Source organism: Planococcus citri, chromosome 1 (genome assembly GCF_950023065.1).
Source record: "Planococcus citri chromosome 1, ihPlaCitr1.1, whole genome shotgun sequence".
Taxonomy (NCBI): Eukaryota; Metazoa; Arthropoda; class Insecta; order Hemiptera; family Pseudococcidae; genus Planococcus; species Planococcus citri.
In genome coordinates, this window is record NC_088677.1 from 16,689,333 (window position 1) to 16,711,456 (window position 22,124).

The window sequence follows — 22,124 nt, forward strand, 5'->3', positions numbered from 1 at the left end:
ACTTACGAGTCGACTATTCAACTTCGCCGACAACGACGTTGGTTGAAAAAAAATCATCTTGAACGACTATAAACGACACTGAACTAAGACGAGATGATGATTAATATTTTTGCATAAAATGATCATTATTTTGCGAATTTGTGTAGGACCAAAGAGACGAGAAAATTTTCATTTTTGAAGAAAAAACGTGATTTTCAACAGTTTCTAGCAAGTTTGAAAGTTTGCTCAATTTAGCACACAATTTCATCAATTTTTTAGTGATCTGTGACGAGTTCAGTGTCAATTTTTCGACTTTTCGTGATGCTTGATGCAATTTTAGCTTACTTTCATTGCATTTTGGTATTTTAAATCATGGTTTCCAACTTCCAGCAAAGTTTTGTTGAGCGATTCTCGCAAAATTTTGTTCTCCATTTTTACGATTTTTCACACAATAATTTTTTATCAACTTTTTCCAATTTTTAATGATTTTTGTGTCGAGCTTTCTGTGATATTGTTCGATTCAATATTAACAAAATGTTATTGCATTCTAGAGATTTTGATGGAGATTCGTGATTTTGTACAAATTTGTGATTTTTATGACGTTTTATTAGATTTTTAAGCAACTTTTGCAAAATGTTGCCCAATCTAAACGACGTTCCACACAGTTTCATCAATTTTTTTTTTTTTGTTGGTAATTTTCGTCGATTTTTTTTTGTTAATTTTGCAGTTTTTTGTGATACTTGATGTAAATTTTGGAACATTCAAATTCAAATTGTATATTTGAGATACATGCGGCAGCAAAGCTGCCATTATATCACGTTGAGCATTACATAATTGAAAACTGTAAACATTTTTGATTACTTATCTACGTATAAGATACAATTTTCAGATTTAAATAAAATAAAAGGCATGATTAAAACATAAAAAGATGAAGATTTGAAACTATACATACAAAATCAAAATTCAAGCGATTATTGATCAGAGCAGCTAAGATATTCCTCCAGGGTGTAAAAAGCACTATTGATCAGCCATTCTTTGAGAGCAATTTTAAATTTTTTTGCAGTTGGCTGGTTTTTAACACTCCCTGGAATCCGATTGTATACTTTTGCTGCAGATGATACAGCACTACACTGGAGAAGTTTTGTACGGTGGTGGGGAGTTCTAAGGTTACCTAGTGATCTTGTGCTGTATGGATGGGTAATTTTTGGAAAGGTTATAACCTTAGTATAAACCATGAGAGATATGTCCAAAATATATTGTGATATTGTAGTGAGGATTTTATTATCAACAAAGATGGGCCTGCATGTTTGTCTTAGAGGTATTTTATAAATTGTTCTTATCGCACGTTTTTGTAGTGTGAGAATTTGCTTGACATATGATGCATTACCTCCCCAAAAAACCACCCCATAGGCCAATGTAGAGTGGAATAGTCCAAAATATGCAAGTCTGAGAGTTTTTTGATTTGTAATTTGTCTTAGCTGAAAGAGTAGAAAGTTTATAGATGACAAACGACAGGTTAATTTATTAATGTATACATCCCATTTTAAATTGCATTGAACATCAACCCCTAAAAATTTTGCAACACTAGAAACATTTGGTAGAGGCGAGAGAGTTTCTGCTACCAGGTTGGCCTCCTTGGGGGTTACATTAAAAGGCACTGTCACTGTTTTTTCCAAGTTCAAGCTCATGCCATTTGCATTAAACCAAGAAATTAAGTTTTGGAGAACATGTTGTGTTGTTTTTAGTAGTGAGTCCCAGCTACCACCCTTCAACAACATAGTTGTGTCATCTGCAAACTGAGTTAGGAGTGCATTAATGTAGGATGACAAATCATTAACATAGAGAATAAACAGTAAAGGTCCAAGTATGGAGCCTTGGGGGACCCCTATGTCTATTATTTTCTCTTCAGAAAAGGTGCAAGTCTCACCATTTAGGATTTTTATTATTTGTACCCTTTTTTCAAGGAAGGATTTTAGCCAACTGTGGACTGGACCCCTTATCCCATATTTCTCCAACTTTCTCAACAGTATTTTGTGGTTCATTGTATCAAACGCTTTTGATAAATCACAAAACACTGCCAAAGAATTTTCACCATCTTGGCCAGCTTGAAGAATTTTGTTAAGTAAATGAAATATTGCTTGGGTAGTGTTTTTGCCACGACGGAATCCAAACTGAGTTTCACTTAGAATGCTATGAGATGATAGAAATCTGAGTAGTCTATTATATAGCAGCCGTTCAAAAATTTTTGAGAATACTGGCGTTACAGAGATGGGCCTATAGTTGCCTAAGTTTGATTTTTCCCCTTTCTTGTGAACAGGTGTTACAATACTTACTTTCAAGCAGTCTGGAAATGTTCCCTGATCTATAGAGTCATTAAAAAGATCAGCAAGTATATGGGATATATACTGGTCAGATTGTTTGATAAGGCCTACATCTAGATCATATTTATCCCTTGAATTAGAATTTTTGAGACCTTGTATTATATTGGATACTTCAGCAGCAGTAGCTGGTAATACAAATATTGAAGAATCATTTACTGGAATAAGGGATAGTGGGTCCAGTGTTTGAGAAGAGCATACTCCATTTTTTCCAACTGTTGCAAAATGTTGGCTGAATAGTTTTGCTATATCAGCTGAGTTAGTGTATTTGGTGTCTTGGAAAGTAATATGATCAATGGTTTGTTTCAGCATTGGTTGATAGGAGTTTATTATCTTCCATGTAGTTTTGCAGATATTGTTTGAGACTGCAACTTTGTGAGAATTTGCTTCTATATTTGCCCAGTTGATCAATTTTTTATATTCCTTTTGGAGTAGCTTGTATACAACTTTTTCATCATCCGACCCACCAAATTTCCAATTTGAATAAGATTCTAATAGTTTAGTTTTTAGGGTGCGTATATTTTTTTTTCAATTTTCAATGAACTTTTGGTGTTTTCAACAGTGTTTATAGTACTTCAAATGATTCTTACAAAATTTTGCTCACTTTCATATTTTCGTGTCAATTTTGCAATTTTTATTGCATTTTTGGTAGTTGAATAAGTAGTATTGATTGTTCCTAACTTTGAACAACTTTTTTCAATATTTCAAGAATTTTTTACGAGTTTTTCCTCAAATTACAGGAATAATCAAATTAATAATATTACCCAAATGCCATAAAAGTTACAAAATCAGGATAAAAAAAACATGGAAAATTACAAAAAGTTTATGAAATGGTACACAAAATTATTGAGACTGAGCTGAGACAAATATTGCAAAAAATTGTTTGAAAACTTTTAAAAATGGTCAAAAATGGATAGAAAATTGAAAATCGAAAAATTGATCAGATGTGACATTTTTGTAATTTACAATGGTTGGTTTTCATGACATTTCTACAGATTTTTAAGCAATTCGTGCAAAATTTATCTGTATTTTAATAATGTTGTAGCATACTTACACAATTTTGAACGTTTTTTTGAGAAATTACTTTGCATTTTCGTGATATTCATTTAATCGTTATTGCCTCAACTTTCAACAGATGTTTTTTATGCATTTCATGCATTTTTTTTAAACCAATTTTTGCTCAAATTCCTAATTTTTTTTTGAATTTTTGATCACTTTCTACTTTTTTTGGGACATTACAACTAATTTTTAGATAATTTTTGCAAAAGTAGGTAAAACTCAGTGGAATTTCACTTATTTTTGTTATCGTTGTTTGAACTTTGATATCGGTAAAAAAATTGTCGAAGTATTATCAAAACTTTGAAATACTGAAAAATGGGGCAAGTTATTTTTCAGTTTCTCAAATCTTTCACAGGGTGTCTACCTACAGGTAGTGAAACTAGTGAAAAGGTAGTGATTTTGAGAGTGTGTACAAGGTGTCTAACAGGTCCTACTAGTCCTATTAGTCCTACTAAAGTCCTACTTTTCAACAATTTTGTCCAAAAGTCCTACTTTTTTTCAATAAGACTTTTTCAAATTTTCAATTTTTCCTTTTTTTTTTTTGGAATTTTGAACAAATTTTGTGTAAAAGAGCTGATTTATGTCGACTTTGTAGATTTTGAATTTGTGTACACAGTTTTGAGAGCTTTTGCTCTTGCTTCGCTCGGGCCCGTTTGCTTTTCTCTTTTGATTTTGGATTTTAAAAAAAAAAAAATAATATTCGAATTCTATCGTTTTTATGCCTCTTGGAATACTAATTTTCGAGAGCTTTTGCCCTCGCTTTGCTCGGGCCCATTTGATTTTTTTCCCATTTTCAATTTTTCATCAAAAAATAACTACAGTTAAATTTGATTTTAAGCCAATATGATGTGATATTCATCAATTATTAAAATTGATAAGGAGAAAATAAAACTAAAAATTGAAATATGTAAAACGTTATATTTTTGGCGTCTACTTGTTTAAATAAAATCATAAGGTTTTTGAAGACGTAATTTTTTACAAAAATTTGGGTAAAAACTTGGATGCAAATTTCGACCTCCCCCCCCCCCCTCCCACCACCTTGAAAAATTTCATAGGTGCTCGAAAAATGACCCGTTGAAAGTCCTGCTAAAAGTCCTACTCAAGTCCTACATTTTTCATTTTGGAATTTTGTTAGAGAACATCCTGCGGTAGCAAAAGTAGTGATTCTCAGCAATTTTTCTTAAATGGAAAATCCGATTTTCCACAAATGAAAAATATATAAAAATCACTGCTAAAAATGAAGAAAAAATCCTCCATTTTTCGTATGTATTTGAAAAAATTTACTATAAGTATTCAAAAATGTACCTACTCCCCCTCAAAGAACTGTTCGAATTGTTCAAAAATCAAAGTTGAAGCTCCATTTACTGCTCGTCGATTTCATTTCTTTGTCCATTGAAAGCAATTAACAAAGAAAAGTTGATTCAGATTTTACCCCCTCCTCGTCCTCTTTTCTCTCTTTCCTCGGATATTCATTTTTATTAAACATTTACCAATGATTTTTTAAATTTTGATGTTACTTTTCAACATCCAGAACCCAAAAACATCGGTGATTTTCTGAAGATTCATTTTCGTTGAAATTGAAACGAAAATTGATCGCACCATTCGACACGATTCAATCGAACGAATCGATTCGATTTTGAATTAATTAATGAATGCGAATCAATTTGCCCCAATACTGAGCAGTGAGTATCGCTGATTAAAAAGTTGGGTACCTAAAAAAAAAAAAAAAAAAACGACAACACTCGCAGGTACCTACGTGGCCATTAGATATGTAATGTTATGTATGTACTTCGATTATAATTGAAATCTGCTCTCTCTGAGGTCGCGTCCGTAATGCATGCATTAAACTTATGCGCGGTTAAATTATCAGCAGTAATGGACATTACGATAGGACTCTGCGAGCACATACTATAAACGTACGTATTACCCACCTACGTCCCTGTAATTTTTTTTACTACGTAAAACAACGTGCCTAAGCGAGCATGGTATAATTTTCGATGGTGGCCGACATTTCCGTCACTATCGTCGACCCAGCTCTCTCTCTCTCTCTGTCCTCCCTGTCTTGTCCGCGTGCTCATCCACTTATCGGAAGTTTTCATAAATGATGGAAAAATTTCGGCTAATTTTACGATAGTCGATTTTATGTACTGTACGAGTACGAGTACCTAGTATGTACTTAGGGAAATACCTACGTACGTGTATTTTTATTTTTATTTTCATTTCGCAGAGCTTTGTTTGTTTGCATTATTGAATGACTCGGCGTTTCGTGAACAGAACTGATTTTTGATTTTCTTCGTTATGTTTTTCTGTTTACAGTTGAACAAGCTTGGTGTGGAATATATGGAATGGCACCTACGATTCAGGCTCAGCACGTTGTTGCGGTGACTATTCCGACGATAGCTGTTATATTTTTCACGTATTTGTGGTATAAAAAACGTTCGAATAGCGTTACAAGAGGCCGAAGCGATCCAGGAGGCGGAGGCGGCACATCGAAGAAGCGAAATCGACACCGTACCTCGGCCGGTAGCAGCCACAGCAACAGCGCTACCACTAGTCCGGCCAGCGCCGTAGCCATTTCGGCCATCGCCGAAAAAGAAACATCTCCGGTATCGTCGTCGTCGTCGTTAGTATCGGAAGAAATGAAAACCGCTATGCAGAAAGCGATCCGTGATCTGGAAACTGCCGCTCCCATCCAGGAGGTGTGTAGCGATACCGAAGAAGCTTTCGCCGAACAGGAGACGACCACGGTCGCTTCTCAGACCGTGTTGGCTGGTGCCAAAGCTTGCAGTGAGGTGAGTTGAAAATATACTTGAATGTTGGTGGAGGGATTGGTGGATGTTGGAGTGACGAGGCGAATAACTTACGTTGAAAATGGTAAGAGAAAAGAGTAAACGTGATGTGCAGGAGGCAGGAGGTGTGAATGATTTTGAAGGAGTAGATGTGATTGTATTTCGCCAATTTCCACTTCCGGTCATATGATATGATTAAATTTTAAAAATTCCAGTGGCTCAAACAATCGAAATGATGTCTCGATATTTTGATATTCTGTGTTTTCTGCAGTTGAGCAATTTTTTTTTTTGTTCCTATTCTTGAAATATTGGTTCTTCTTTTCTTGATTTTTCTATCGATTTTGGTAAAAATTAAAAATTATTACTCCTGTTTTTTTGTTTGTTTTTTTTTTTTTGCTTCGTTATCTTCTTTTTTCTTAGAATTCGTGTTCATTATCTTCAAGCTTTTTCTACATATAAGACTTTGGAGTGTTCAATATTTGCTAAGGTGGTTGGTGGTGTGATCTAATGATTCCATAAATCAGCGAAACCTAGCGAAGTTTTTTGTCGAAATACCTCAAAAAAAAATTCAGGAAACTTGACTATTTTTTGGTAGGTGATGTTAAGATTTTTGAGCATAAATTCGCCTTTTGTTTCTGCAAAAATTAATATTAGAAAAAATAGGATTTTTTAAGAGCAAAATTTTTTTCAGGAAACTTGTCAATTTTTTCATAATTTAACAATTTTTTAGCATGAATTGGCAGACTATTTTTTAGTGGAAATTGATCATTTTAAAGAGGATTGGCAGCTTCAATCTAAAAATGTACCATTTTTTTTTTTAAGGTATTTGTCAATTTTTTCATAATTCAACCATTTTTGAGCACAAATAGACTTTTTTCCGCAGAAATTAATACGATTAACTTGAAAAAATTGATACCTTTGATATTTATTTTTAGCAAAATAGACTATTTTTGAAGTAGAAAATTCACGTTCAGATTGACCGTTTTTTTGTTTGGGAAATTTGTCAATTTTTTCATAATCCAACCATTTTTGAGCACAAATAGACTTTTTTCAGTAGAAATTGATAACTTGAAAAAAATTGATACTTTAATTTTTCATTTTTAATTAAAATTGGCTACTTTGAAGTGAAAATTGACTTTTGAAGCAAAAATTTGCCCTTTTGAGCAGAAATGGACCACTTTTTTTTAAACTAAAAGTTCATAATTTTTTTAGGAAACTTCTTGATAATTTAATGATACATTTGGGCTTAAATTGACTAATTGTTTTGATAAAAATTGATAATTTTAATAAACATGTAGGTATTGACAATTTTATTCAAAAATCAGCATAAAGTTGACCAAAATGAGGTTTCTTAAAGCAAAACTTGTTTTTTTTCCTTAAAGGGAAAAATTGAACATTTTTTGAAATTTTTACACCATTTTTAATCAAATTCAGTCCGAAAACTTTCAATGTCTTTGACAATTTTCTGAAGTAATGGACTTGGTATGAGCATTTTTCTACTCCAGAAAATAATTAAGTTTCGCTTTTGCCTCTTTTTTTGTAGATAGGTACAGGTAGTTAGGTAGGTACATATTTGAGAAATTCTTTTTCAAGTGTTTTTTCTACTCCAGGAATTAGTGTGGCTATTTTGAGAAAATTCTTTCATGAATTTTGGTTTTTCTTTAAGAAGAACCGAGGTATTCTGATTGGCAGAATCAGAATATTTTTTAAACCGTTCAAAGCTAGGTGAATCGAAAATTCATGCAGAAATACTTCATCAGCTAAAATTTCAGGCGCTGAAGTGCATTTTTCAATTTTTGGTGAATTTTTATAAATAAAATTTGGTCTAAAAATGGAGAAAAAAATCGAAATTTTACCAAATTCACCCACAAGTCTGAAATTTGGTGTTTGCCTTATTTTCGACCCCTCGAATCGTTTTGAAACAGTTTGTAGCTAAGCTAAATATATTCAGCAGTTCTGGAGCCCCCTCAAGTCCTCAGCCTTTAAATTTCTAATACCCCCCCCCCCATTTTTTTTACCAAGAATCCTGCCAGAAAAAATTTCAGGTGCTGAAGTCAATTTTTCAATTTTTGATAAATTTTTAAAAATCAAATTTGGACGAGCAAAAATCAAAATTTTACCAAATTGACTTACACTTCTAAAATTTGTCACGTACCCTATTTTCGTCCCCTGGAATAGTTTTGAAATAGTTTGTAGCTGTATTCAGCAGTTTTGAATCCTTCTCAGCTTTTAAAATTTTTATATTTTTTCTCATTTTTGACCAAAAATCCAGAAAATTCTGAGTTTTTCCCTCTCCAAATGATTTTAATAAGTTCCACTAGTGTTTTTCAATCTGACCAATTGAAATGTTCCCTTAGAATTTTTTTCATTATTCGTAGAATTTAAAAAAAAAAAAACATGAAAATTGTTCATTTTGTGCTTTTTGATCAATCGGGGGAAGAGTGAAAGCGAGTCTCAAAGGGAAGTATGAATATGGGTTTTTCCACGTTGTTTTGATTCTTGAAATTTGAAAGTGCTGTTGATGGGTAGGGGCAAGATGAAAGGGGGAGGGAGGGAGGGAGGGAGTCGAGTACAAAATTCTGGCCATTGAACTTTGAAATTATCTGGCGATTTCTTTATTTATTTTTTGTGCATCAGAAAATGGTAGGTGGGGAATTTTATATGTATCTGGAAAAATTGAAATTCTTCTCTTCTCTCCCCTTCCTCCTCCTCTAATGATCGATTGAAATTTTCTAAACAAGAAATGTCTCTAGTTATTTCGAGAACTCGAAAGTTTACCCAATTATTTAAAATTGATACATTCAATACATTCTGTTTGAGAAAAGGGTGGTGTAGGGTGAAGGGAAGGTGTAAATGATTTCAAAGATTTTTGGGAGAAGATTATGGTCCATTCTGTTCCTCTCTCCCCCTCCTCCCAAGAATAATTTCAATCAATTTTGCAGAACTTTTAAATGACTTTTTGGGAAATTTTCATATCATTAATTAAAAGAATTATTGAGAAAATCTGCTGAGGAAATGATAAAATTTTTAAATACAAAAAAAAATCCAGCAGAGGTTCAGATTTGAAAAAAAAAGGAAAAAACATAAAATTGAGAATGTTACGGTATTGAATCATGTAAAAAGACAGTACAATTGTGATGTATTATGCAGGAAAAGTTTCAAAACCATAAATAATTCAGGCCAAAAAAAAAAGTTTGATGAAATTACGTATGGAAAATAGTTACCTATTGTTTCGTTGATTTTACCTTTTAGAATCTTTTTTTTTTCAACTTCGAATAGCTCTTTCAAGGCATTTTATACTACGATATTCTCTTTTTATAGAGAGAAAACGTGTAATTTGTTTTGGAAGTGGGTAATTTATGCAACATGCGAAGTTGACTTTGATTGTTTGAGCTTTCGTATAGGTTTTCTATAGATTCGAAGCATTTTTCACTGTCAATTGTTGTTTCGAAATCAAAACCCAATACTTGCAGAATGTCTATCAATCGAGAATTCAGATTTTTTGAGTCGAGTGATTGAGAAAAAAATCGAGGATTTCGCCTTGAAATTATCTCGAGTCGAGCTATTTTTTATAATTCGGGGAAATTTGGGAAAATTGATTTCATCGTAACCGGAAAAAATATACCTACATTTTTCCAAATTATTTTCGACAACTTTGAAAAAGAAAAAAAAACACCAAACTGTCGAACTCTTTTATCCACTTCATAACTTTTTTAATTACGATCCTAAATTTGAATTTAAAAAAAAAAAAAAAAAGGATTCCAATAAAGAATCCGTTTTTGATTTCGTTTGAAATCAATTGATTATCTGTTGAATTTCTCATTTCTACCTATTTCTTCAGTTTACACTCCAATGACCCTATTTTTAAACGGTCGCCTCGTAGATGTATATTTTTTCCGATTGTATCGAAGTTGATATTTTTGGAATTGGAAATAATCGACGTTCTTATCCGTAATATTATTTTTTTCCTTTCCCATTTCTGTTAGTTATACGTTGTTGCTAGTGAATATTTTATTTTTTATCAAATGGTTTTTTTCATCGAGAAAAGAAAAAAAAATTGAAATTTGAATAAAAATCACATCTCGATGCTCCAACGAACGAAAGGAATGTGTTTAAGAGATACGTCGAAGAGAGAGACAGAGAGAGAAAAAAAGGTGATGTCCTTGAAAATTGAACGATTTTCGTTATGATACGAAGTACTCGTACCTAGTCTATGTGAGCTCCTCTCTCTTGCTCTCTGTGTGTGTGTCTTGGCTGGTCTCGTTTTTCATTACGTGTATCAGGTTTACCCCTTTGGCGCATTTCTCTTTCTACGCGACGATGATAATTAGTTATTCGCTCAGCAGCGGCAGAGATGCTGGAACGGGTCTGGGGAAAGAGGCAACGCCTTTGCCGTATTGCTATTTCAGCAGCAGCGATGTACATGGTAACTGTAACGACTAGGTAAGCCGTCCCCACGGCGCCGCGCCACCGCCGAATGTGTGTTGAATAAACATCGGAATAATTTCAAGCTACAATATACTACGTGGTAACAATAATTCACGGGTTTGGTTTCTAGGGACCTATTTATCGGGCCCTTTTTCAAAATTAGCCGGCTGGGTTAATAAAAGCTAATGCTCGTCGAGTCTCGATGGGATTTCTATGGGTATAAAAGTGGAAGTTGGCAGGACCTATATTCTATAGGTATAGGTCGACCTGTCCTGTCTGCGAGGTGTCTTAATGGGTTTTCTGTGACTGGTGGTCTCGAGATCGTACTGTAGTCTGTCTGTCAGACGTGAAGTGATCATTTTCGAAATTTGATGACACTCTGTCCTCCCCTGAACACATTCCTTAGTATTTTTGCTTCAATTTCTTTGGCAAAAAATTCTTGAAATGAAAAGATTCACGAATTGAGGACGCTAATATTCAAAGTCTCGGGAATAAGAGTCATCCCAACTCTATCTTCTCGCCCTCTTTCGGTGCTAGTTTCGTATAAAGATTTTGCTGAAGTTGTCAAAGCCCTGATTTCTGCCATAAATAGCCAAAAATTTTAATTTCTGTCAAAATTGCCAACAAAAATCTCGGTACATATTTGCAATAAACTGATAAAAGTTGTCGCTTTTTGGCAGAAAATTCCAATTCTCAATTTTTTTTTCCAAAATTACTCGTACCTATCCATAAGTATCGATTTTGCCAGAAATTTACAAAAAATTTTGTTTTTCCATCAGAAGTTGCACGATGAAGTATACCTAATTTTTTATGCAAATGATTCCCAAAAAATTGTCCAAAGTCTTGCTTTTTGCCAAAAATTGTCAAAAATTCTCGTTTTTCAGAAATGGATGAAAAAAGATTATTTTTTTTCATTAGTTGAGATAAAGTTTTGCTTTTTTTTATCAAAATTGTCAAAATCTTGTTTTTTTTTGCCAATAATTGACAAAAACTCTTGCTTTCTAACAAAGTTGCTAAAAAATGTCACTTTTTCCAGAATTTTTTAAGTTTCCTTTTTTTTCAAAAAAAAAAAATTGTCCATCAGTTCAGCTTTTTTGCCGGAAATTGCGAAAAAAAATCTTTCCTTTTGCTAAAAATTATCAGTGTTTTGCTTTTTGGCAATATTTCTTGCTTTTTCAATACATAAACACAAAAATGTTTGCTTTTTACGGAAATGACTGAGAATTGTCTCATTCGTTTCCTGACATTGGCTTCTGATTACTTATATCGAGATTCTGCTTTTTTCTAAAATTGTCAAAATCTTACTTTTTGCCAAAATTGACAATTTTTAATTTTTTCAGAAATTTTTGTTTTTTAGAAAAATTACCGATGATTTATTTCAAAATATACCACTCTTTATTCAAAACTGTCCAAAATTGCAAAAATGTATCTTTTTTGCCAACAGTCGCCATAAAGTCTTGCTTCTTGCATAAAGTTGACAGAAAATCTCGGTCTAACAAAATTGCTGAAAAATTTTTTATCTTTTCCCCAAAAATTTCAAGAAGTTACCTTTTTTTTAAAACAGCATTCCAAAATTCTAAATTAGTTGCCAAAAATTGCAGAAAAACATTTTCTTTTGCTAAAATTGTGTCAAAATCTTTCATTTTGCCCAAAAATTCTCGATTTTTTAAAAGCAACAAAAATTTTTGATTTTTAGGATAACGGCTAATTTTTTGGAAAAAAATTCCAAAAAGTCATATTTTTCTAAAAAATTGTCCAAGTCTCGCTTTTTTTGGCAGAAAACAGTTTTTTGCTAATATTGTGTCAAAACCTTGCACATTTTGCCAAAAACTTTCGCTTTTTCAAAAATGATTAAAATTTTTGTTATTTAGAAAAACATCCAATTTTTTGGGGAAAAATTCCGCACTCTTATACAATTTTTACAGAAATGGACACATTCTTGACTATTTATCCAAAATTTGACCCTTTTTGACATTTTTTCCAATGACATTTGTATTCAAAAACTGACTTAATTTTGACAATTAATCCAGAAATTGACGTTTTTTGCCTCTTTTTTAAAAAAATTGACACCTTTTGACAATTTTACCAAAAGTTGACATTTTTTGACAATTTTTTCAAAAGCTGACATTTTTTGACAATTTTAACAAAAATCAACAATTTTTGACGCTTTTGCCAAAAATTAACATTTTTTGACAATTTTTTTTTAAATTTAATGAAGAGCCATTTACAGCAGCTTAGGCTAGGGGCTCTATAAAATTGGCACTTTTCAACTATTTTTTCATAAATTAACATTTTTAGACATTTTTACCAAAAGTCAACATTTTTTGTGATATGTATCCAAAAATTGACACTTTTCAAAGTAATAAAAAAAAGTACTTGCTTATAAAAATAGTAATTTCCTAACATCTTTGCCAATAATCAACACCTTTATACAATTTTTACAAAAATGAACACATTCTTGACTACTTATCTAAACTTTGACACTTTTTCACTATTTTTTCACTTTTTTCAGAAATTGAACAGTTTTGACTTTTTCCCCCAGAATTGACGCTTTTTGACTTTTTTTCCAAAACGAACACTTGTACATTATAATTTTTACAAAAATGGGCCCATGCTTGACTACTTTTCCAAAAATTGAACATTTTGACGATTTTGAACCTTTTTTGATCTTTTTCCCCTAAATTTACGTTTTTTGACTGTTTTTCCCAAAATGAACTCTCGCTCTTTTTTTTGGCAGAAATTGCGAAAAAAATGGGTATCATTTTTTGACCTAATTATTAGCTAAGGAAAAGTCCAACTATTTTCTAAAATTACTTTTTCTTCAAAAATTCTCACTTTTTATGTAAAATTGTTCAAAAACATTTTTTATTAAAAAATCACTAAAATGCTTTTTTTTGATTTTTTTTTTTTTGAAAAAAATTGTCAAAATTCTTACTTTTTTGCAAAAGTTACTTAAAGGTGTAAATTTTTTACCGGAAAGTTGCAAGATTAGTTCAATTTTTTAAAATTAAAAACCTGACTCCGTTTTTTGGTCATTTTTTTCTTTATTGAGTTTTTTTGGTTACATTTCAGTCACTACGAATTTTTCCAATCTTTTTTGGTTGGTAAATTTACTTCTTTTTTTTTTTGAGATCTGACTGGAAACGAAAGGTCTTTGTTGAAAATTTTTTTGAGAAATTTAATGGTTTCACTGGGCATTATTTTGGAGCTGGGAAAGATGACCAGCGTTCATTTTTGCATCACGTAAAATTAATTTATTCATTTTAAAATACCCGTAGACTTCGAACATTGCATTAGTTTTGTCCAAAAGCATAGAAACTCAAAATCCTCAAAAAAAACAACCATTTTTGCACCTTTGAACGCCTCTCTTGGCCGTAAAACCAAATCAAATGCGCTAATACGTCAGATTTGAACTAAAAGTCAAGACCAGTTGAACCTCTGGCACAATGTTTCTTATGTTTTCAATTTTGTTATTGTTGTTTTTGCGTTTAACTAATGAAATTTTCTCTCGTGTTTTTCTGCTTGCAGACCTCTCATATAGAAGGAGAGACCGACACCGTTACCGAATCCGTACAACGAGAAGGTGACAACGACGATAGCAGCGACGTCGCTGTATCGGCACCAGAACACCTCAGCTGGTCAGCCATGCTGAGCGAATCCGACGTCGAAGAAGTACCCATTCAAAAGCACACGAAATGCGATTTGGGTTCGACAGGCAGCAGCAGCAACAGCAACAACCCCACCATCATCCAACAAACGGACAACGCTGCCGAAAGCACCCAGGTCAACGGTGGAACGTCGTCCGAAGAAGGCGTCGAAGTGGCAACGGCCACGTCCGACGATAAAGGCTGCGAATGGAAGGTGCGAAGCGCGACTACGATGACTTCGGTGGCTACGCAAAGTGGTGGCCAATTATGCTGCGGAGTTCAGCGTCCTTCGAAGAACGGCGTCAGCGGCGGTGCCAGTGATAAAAGTCGAAATAATCATAAAGATAAAGCCGCGGCAGTAAACGACGACCTGGATGTGGCGATGCAGAAATTGGAGAGCATGCGAATCAGCGGCGGAGGCGGCAGCGCCGATAAAACCACACCCAAACGTAAATCTACCACTACTAGTACTAAAAGACAAAGCCTTAACGCAAAAGACGCGACGTCGGCGTCTTCTGCCGATGAGAAAACAAACGCCGGATCTCGTGCTGGCGCAAAATCACCGGCTCCGACGTCGTTGACGACGGCCACCGCCAACGCGACGTCGCCGCCTCATTCGTCGAAGGCGAAAAAAAGGAAATCCAGGAAGAAAGCCAAGCTGACCAACGGTAACAACAGCGACGAGAATACCACGTGTAAAGCACTGACTGACGAAGGCTCGGATGGCGACGCGAGAAATACCTGTGATTCAATTAAAAACTACGATGTCTGCGCGGACAGGACGGCCGCGGCGGATAAAAACAATGCCAAATGCGCGTACAGTAGCAGCAGAGCGCGAGTACCAGAGAATGAAAGGATATATATTAATTCTCATGACGATGATAGTTTAAGGTAAGGTGTTCTGAAAGTGATTCTGACGCGAAGAGACGCTTTGAAATCGTGGAGTGCTGCGAGTTGGTTCTCAAAATAGGGGGACAGGTCTGATTCTCTTCCAATGTGGAAATCATCGGTTTGAGAATGACGTGAGTTCAATTCTTGGGCATTTGATGCCCCCAAAAACAACTCCCTAGTGAAAAAACTGATTCCTACGCTGCTCACTACGGTTTTAATCGTCTCTTATGTGTAATTATACGATGATATTGGAATAAAAATGTGATTTTAATTTAATTTATCGTTTTTAATCGGGTGTTTCTTTTTGTTTTTGTTCGTTTTGCGCAGATGTAGTATTAAAAAAACCGATGACTGTGACCGTAAAGTTGTTGAAAATCACCAACAAGAAGACTGTGATAACGAGAGAGATTCTGCCAACCATAGTCCTGTCGATAATATTTTAGATTCTCAGTCAGTTCATTTTTCAGATGCTCATAGTGAGGTGAGTTTCAAAATGTTAAGTTGTCAGTTCTTGGGAAAATGTTTTTAAAATCGATGTTTGAGAAATTTGAAATAAAAAATTATAAATTGTCATAATTTTGGCTTTCGAAAGTTGAAAAATGTGGGAAATTGGGGGTATTTAAACAGATGATATGAGGGTTGAAGTCATTTCAAAAGTGCTTATATTTTATCAATTTTTTATCCTGTTAGGTGTGATAAAATTGTAATTAGCTTTAGATTTTTTTCAATTTCAATTTTTTATTAGTATCTTAAATAATGTTTGGTTTTTTTTCAAACAGGGTTCAAGTGATAGCGGCAAAGGATGCAGCGAAGGAGCAATGTCGCCGTCACCTCAAACGCCCGCCGGCGGTAGTTCCATATCTGGAGACCAAAATATGGTTCTGCTGTTCCAGTTCGTCATACCGCAAGAACACGTCGGCAAACTGATCGGCAGACACGGTCAATTTATTAATACCATCAAAAGCGATTCAAATACCAGAATATATATCAAAAAACATCCGACTTCGTTTAAAAAGAAGATATGCGCGTTGGAAGGTGAGCAGTAGTCAATATTCTACGATCTACGTCGCCAAAATAGAAAATAATTCAAAAATATGTATTCGAAATTGTGATCCGAATTTCGTTTGGGAAATTCTGTCTGTGTAATTGGCAACACTGGTTTGAATTCTGCGATCGCTGATCGGCAGGTCGCTTATTTTGATGGTTGTTTGGCGTTTTGACGGTGACTTTTGATTTCTGAGATGAATTTTGTCTCGATACGTGCGATTCGCGAACGATTGAATTGAATTTTTGAACGAATCGTTCGCGAACGATGTTGTCACGTGATAGTGTGGTGAGTTGTGATGCTAATTGATGAAATGTGATTCTTGTCGGGTGAATTGTTTCGATTTCGAAATGATCGAATCTCTGCGAGTGTATTTTTAGCTTTCACACGAATCGTTCGCGAACGATTCATTTTTTCATATCAGTGAAGGTTGAACATCGAGCTTCATTTTTCGAACTAGTCGTTCCCGAACGATGAAATTTTGAAATTGAAGTGATATTTTGTTCATAAACCCTTCTCGTAGAAGAGTCGATTTTTCATTTTTTTGAATGAATCGTTCGTAAACGATGAAATGAAATGATGATTCGTTAGTGGGTCACTGGGTCATTTATTCATGATTTTTTTGGATAAAGGATCGTATCTCGTAAGAGTGGTGGTGTTTTGAACGAATCGTTCGCGAACTACCAAATTTTGAACATCGTTCGTTCGAATCGTTCGCGAACTATGAAATGTTTTTTTTTGTTTTTTCAATGCTCGTAGGTCAATTTCTTGGATAAAGAACTTTTTAGGTAAAAAATTGCGATTGTTTGCTCTTGATCGTTCGCAAACGATCAAATTTCGAATCGTCGTTCGCGAACGATGAAATGACATTTCGTTCAATGATCGTTTGCAGAGATGAATATATTTTTTGGGGGAGGGGAGGGGCATTCTCTCGTTAGAGTGAGGTTTTCTACGAACGAATCGTTCGCGAACTACCGAATTTCGAACCATCGTTCATTTGAATCGTTCGCGAACTATAAAATGTTTTTTGCTTTTTCAATGCTCGTAGGTCAATTTTTTGGATGAAAAACTTTTACGTAAAAATTACGATTGTTTGCTCTTGATCGTTCGCGAACGATTAAATTTCGAATCGTCGTTCGCGAACGAAGAAATGACATTTCGTTCAATGATCGTTTACAGATATTAATATATTTTTTGGGTGAGGGGAGGGGCATTCTCTCGTTAGAGTGAGGTTTTCTACGAACGAATCGTTCGCGAACGATTAAAAAAATGATATTTTGTTCGACTCGTAGATTGTTTTATGATCGATTCTTTCTCTTTGGGCAATCAAAGAACTTTGCAAGTTTGCGCGTAAAAACGGCGATTGTTTTGAACGAATCGTTCGCGAACTATCTAGTTTTCAACCATGGTTCTCGCGAATCGTTAGAGAACGTGAAAATGATAATTTCGTTCTCGGAACTTTATAATCCTCGCTTCTAGCAACATAGTCGCGTTTCGTTTGAACGAATCGTTCACGAACGATAAAATAATGATATGTTGTTCGTTGGTCGTTTTGTGGTCAAGGTTTTTTGGGTGAAGAACTTTTCACGTAGAAAGAAATCAGAAGTGGCGATCATTTGAAAGAATCGTTCGCGAACTACTCTTGGTTCTAATTCTAAATGATAGTTTCGTTCTCGGATCGTTTCCAGCCTCGTTTCTGGCGAACACGGTCGCGTTTCGATTCAACAAATCGTTCGCGAACGACCAAAATTTGAATCGTCGTTCGCGAACGATAGAATCGATCTTTCATTTATGGATCATTTCTGCCTTCCATTTTTTGGGAAACGGAAAACTTTTCGCGTCAATGTGACGGTTTTTTTGGACGAATCGTTCGCGAACTGCAAAATTTTGAATCTTTGTTCACATCGAATCATTCGCGAACGTTGAAATATATTTTGTTTATGGGTCGTTTCTTGGTCAATTTTTCGAGTGAAGAATATTTTTCGTGAAAAAAGACAGGTTTTCGAACGAATCGTTCGCGAACTACCTCCCAATTTTCCCTTGACGATTCTCTCATCGAGTATTGGATGATCTGGGCTGAAGTTTTGGTCGAAAATTTATAACAAAGAGAGAATTTTCAGTAATTGAAATCAATTTTTCAATCACGAACGATGATTTAGTTTCGAACTGAATCATTCTAATTATCCTTCATCTTTTCCCTCCCGATTCAGAAAATCAGATCACCCATTTTTAGCAGACACCCTTTTTAAGGCATTCTTTCTGGTCTGGTTCATTAATGAACGATTGTTTCACTTCGAATAATTCATTGTACGAATAATGAATGATTTAATAATCCACAACATGGTCGTTTGCAAAGAGAACAGAGAAATTCGATTGCCCAATCGTTCATCACGCCGAATCATCGAAAATATTTTTGTTCGTTTTTTCGAACGAAGGCAACAGATTCATTTCAAACATCGATTTCGAATCAGGAATGACCGAATATCTATTAATCCAAATCAGTCTGAACCTAGAATGAAATAGTTCAAAGTTCATTTCATGTAATTCGTTCGCAATCATTCGAATCGTTCAATGATCGAAAATTTGGAATCGTTCTCGAGTCAGTAATTATGAAAATTCGAACATTTCGACCAGTGTTGTCAATTATGTATTATCGAAAAAGGACGATCGTTGATCCTAATGTAGGGCTAATCAGTATTGCATCTCGCGTACGGTATCGTAATTGATTGAACACGAGGTAGTACTTAATTGTACGAATGTACCTGTATTGTCTGGTCTCGTCTCGTCTCGTCATTCGAATTTAAATTACTCGTATTCGAACCAACTAACGCTCGTGTAATGTGTGTTTGTTATTCGATGCTCGCAGGAACGCAACAAGAAATAAACAAAGCGTTGGAGTTGATTAGAAATAGATTCCCCGAAGAGACATATCCGGATGTTACTCTAGAAGAATTTCCTATGTCTTTACCAATAGCGTGTCCACTTCGACCCGAACTGTTTCAAGTAAGAAATTGTGCATCTCATCTTTATAATTATTCAGGTATTTGCGAATTTTCCTCATAATTAATCGATCGGTGTTTTTCTTTTTTGCAATTTACAGTTAGATCTGGTTGAAGGCGTTAACAACGATGTTGTGATAAGCAGCGTCGTCACAGCTGGTCATTTGTTCCTTCAGCAGCCAATGCATCCGTCTTACCAATCGTTGACTTTGTTAAATATAAGTATGAATCAAGTTTATAGTAGTCCCGAAGCTCCGGTAGTTTCGAAACCAGCTAAAGGTAAACATTGAAATAATTTCCAGTACCTATTTTACGTACTCGTACATAAAGAAATATCGACGAATTGTTTTCGTTATTAATTACGAATATCGCGAATTATTTTTACAGATAATATCGTAGCCGCTCCGGCGATGGACGGTTGGTACAGAGCGCAAATCGTCTCAGTCAGCGAGAGCACAGATTCGTGCGAAGTTCGATTCTTAGACTACGGTGGTTATTTAACTCTGAATACGTCGTGTTTAAGAGCAGTCAGAGCTGATTTCCTAACGTTGCCTTTCCAAGCGGTCGAATGCATTTTAGCTAATGTGTCGCCGATAAGTAAGAAAACGTTTTTTTTTTTTTTTTTTTTTTTTTTGTATTCGTACATAGTACATATAATAGAAATGTGACACCAGATCAGACCGGAGACCTGAGCGTCCAAAAATCGATTTCTTTTTTTTTCTTAGATTTTGTGTTATTACGTCATCGTATGTATTTTCTATTTTCATTCAGTAATAATGGAAATTCGTTACCATGTTCCCTGATGATTGTGTCCGATGAGAAAAGATACCTGAGCGTCTCCATGAGAAATTTCGGGGATTACCTTGCTTGGAGAAAGAAAAAAAAATAATTTGAATAATCTACTTCCAGCGTACCCCAAATATGTAAAATCATAGCTCAATCAATCTCGCACGTTGAATAGGTATTTTTAAAGATATAGGGGTTATAAATTTAATTTTCTCTGTGATTAATACATTGTCGAAGGACGCTTAGGTCCCCTGTCTCATTAGGTGTCACTATTTAATGCCTATAAAATTAACTTCGTAATGTGTTACTTATTTTTTTCTTTTTTTTTTCAAACAGATGGCACGTGGTGTGAAGACGCAAAATTAGTTGTACAAGGATTGACGTACGGTCAAATTTTGCAAGCTCAAGTTTACGACTACTCTCCCGAAGGAATTCCCTACATATTGCTATACGCTGTGCACGGAACACAGGTAAGAAAACCTTTTTGACGACGATGGATGGAATTATTTTACTGTTTTCAATTATTATGTTTGCCAAATCTGTCCATTTCGACTTCTGACTTGAAAAATGAATAAAAATTTCTGGAAAATCAATAAAAGACTAGGAAAATTATCTCTCTAAAACACTGGATAAGTATCTTGATTTTTTTTTTTGAACCGTTTTTTCGTCAACTCCGAAAAATGCTTGTTAATACTTTGCGAACGATAACAAGACGTAAATCTTACAAAAAAAAGTTAGTTCCAATGTTACAAATTTTCATAGTTTCCGTTTCCGAATCTGTAGTTGTTTGAAAAACATTGAAAAACGGAGTGAAAATATTGTTGAAATTGATGAAAGAGCTTGAAAATCTCTAAAAATGGTTCCAAGATCGAAAAATTTGAACTGATTTTTTTCATAGTATAATTTTTTCAACTTTTTATTTGAGAATTTTAAAAAATAAATTGAACAGGGCTAAAATCTTTTAAAGTAATTTTTGATTACTCGGTTTGATAAAGTTACTTTTTTTTTTTAATTTGTAAATTCAATTCTTGACCAGAAAAAGTCTACAATTTTCAACAAAAGTCGCAAAAAAGTATAATTTTTGTCGAAAATTCTCAAAAAATTTGCAAAAGTTTCAACTTTTTAGCAAATTGAAAAGTTTTGCTTAGTTGCATACAGAAAGTAAAAGAATCTTGCTTTTCGAAAAAAAAAAAAAATTTTAAATGTAATTTTCCAACTTGCTAAAAATTTTTAAGAACTGGTCATTTTTACTTTTTACTTTTTTTTTTTTAAATTATGCAAAGTCTTGCCTTAGGTGTTTGTCTAAAATTGTCAATTATCACTTTTCTGCCTTTGTCGTTTTTTGTTTTTGTTTTTTTTTTTTCGCAAAAAATTCCTAAGTTCTAAGGTGGTACTTTTTTTGCAAAAATTGTGCAGAAGTTTTGCTTTTTTGTCAAAAATTACCAGAAAACCATTCCTTTTGTTGAAATTGTGAGTCTCGTTTAATTTTTTCACAAATTGGCTGATTTCAAAATACATGGGGTATGTAGTTCGACTTTTCCTAATTACATAGAAATTTTTTTTGGTAATTTTTTCCAGCAATAGAAAATGTTGCTCGCGATTTCTTCACTTTTGATTAATTTTTCAAGTTTTTTTTAGTACTAAACTTGATTGTTTTGGAAAAAATTCAATAATTTACGAGCCCTGTTAGAAATGAAATCCTTTTAGAAAATGTTCTCTAATTAATTTATTTAATCATTTTTATAAATGCTTTTCATCTTGAATAAAAAAAATAAATAAAACAGGGCTAAAGTTACTTTTTTTTTGAAAATGTTGAAAAATTTAATCTTTTTTCTGCTGAAAGAAATGGTCACTTTTTTGCAAAAAGTTCTGAAAAATATTGTTCATTTTTGTCCTAAAAATTATCCAGAAGGACTCACTTTTTAGACGGAAAATTGAGCGGAAAAAATTTCTCATTTTCAACAAAAATTGCGAAAAAGTATGATTTTTTCACGAAAATTTTCAAAAAATTTCCATTTTTATAAGTTTTAACTGTTTTGCAAATTAAAAAGTCGCTTCTTTGCCTAAAATTTTTTATTGCCAAGTTAAAACATCTTGCTTTTTGAAAAAAATTCCTAAAATTA

General features: G+C 33.8%; 1 protein-coding gene across 6 annotated transcripts in view; it reads left to right on the top strand.

Annotated features, from left to right (window-relative positions):
• Positions 1 to 22,124, top strand: part of spoon (spoonbill) — a 171,854-nt gene that overhangs the window by 145,487 nt on the left and 4,243 nt on the right. For all 6 annotated transcript variants that reach the window (XM_065369393.1, XM_065369385.1, XM_065369409.1 and 3 more), the window contains 8 exons: positions 5,733 to 6,208; positions 14,162 to 15,171; positions 15,499 to 15,652; positions 15,951 to 16,206; positions 19,083 to 19,219; positions 19,317 to 19,494; positions 19,603 to 19,812; positions 20,338 to 20,471. In XM_065369393.1, coding sequence (XP_065225465.1) covers positions 5,762 to 6,208; positions 14,162 to 15,171; positions 15,499 to 15,652; positions 15,951 to 16,206; positions 19,083 to 19,219; positions 19,317 to 19,494; positions 19,603 to 19,812; positions 20,338 to 20,471 — 2,526 coding nt within the window. In that variant the 5' untranslated portion in view covers positions 5,733 to 5,761. The remainder of the gene's footprint in view (positions 1 to 5,732; positions 6,209 to 14,161; positions 15,172 to 15,498; positions 15,653 to 15,950; positions 16,207 to 19,082; positions 19,220 to 19,316; positions 19,495 to 19,602; positions 19,813 to 20,337; positions 20,472 to 22,124) is intronic.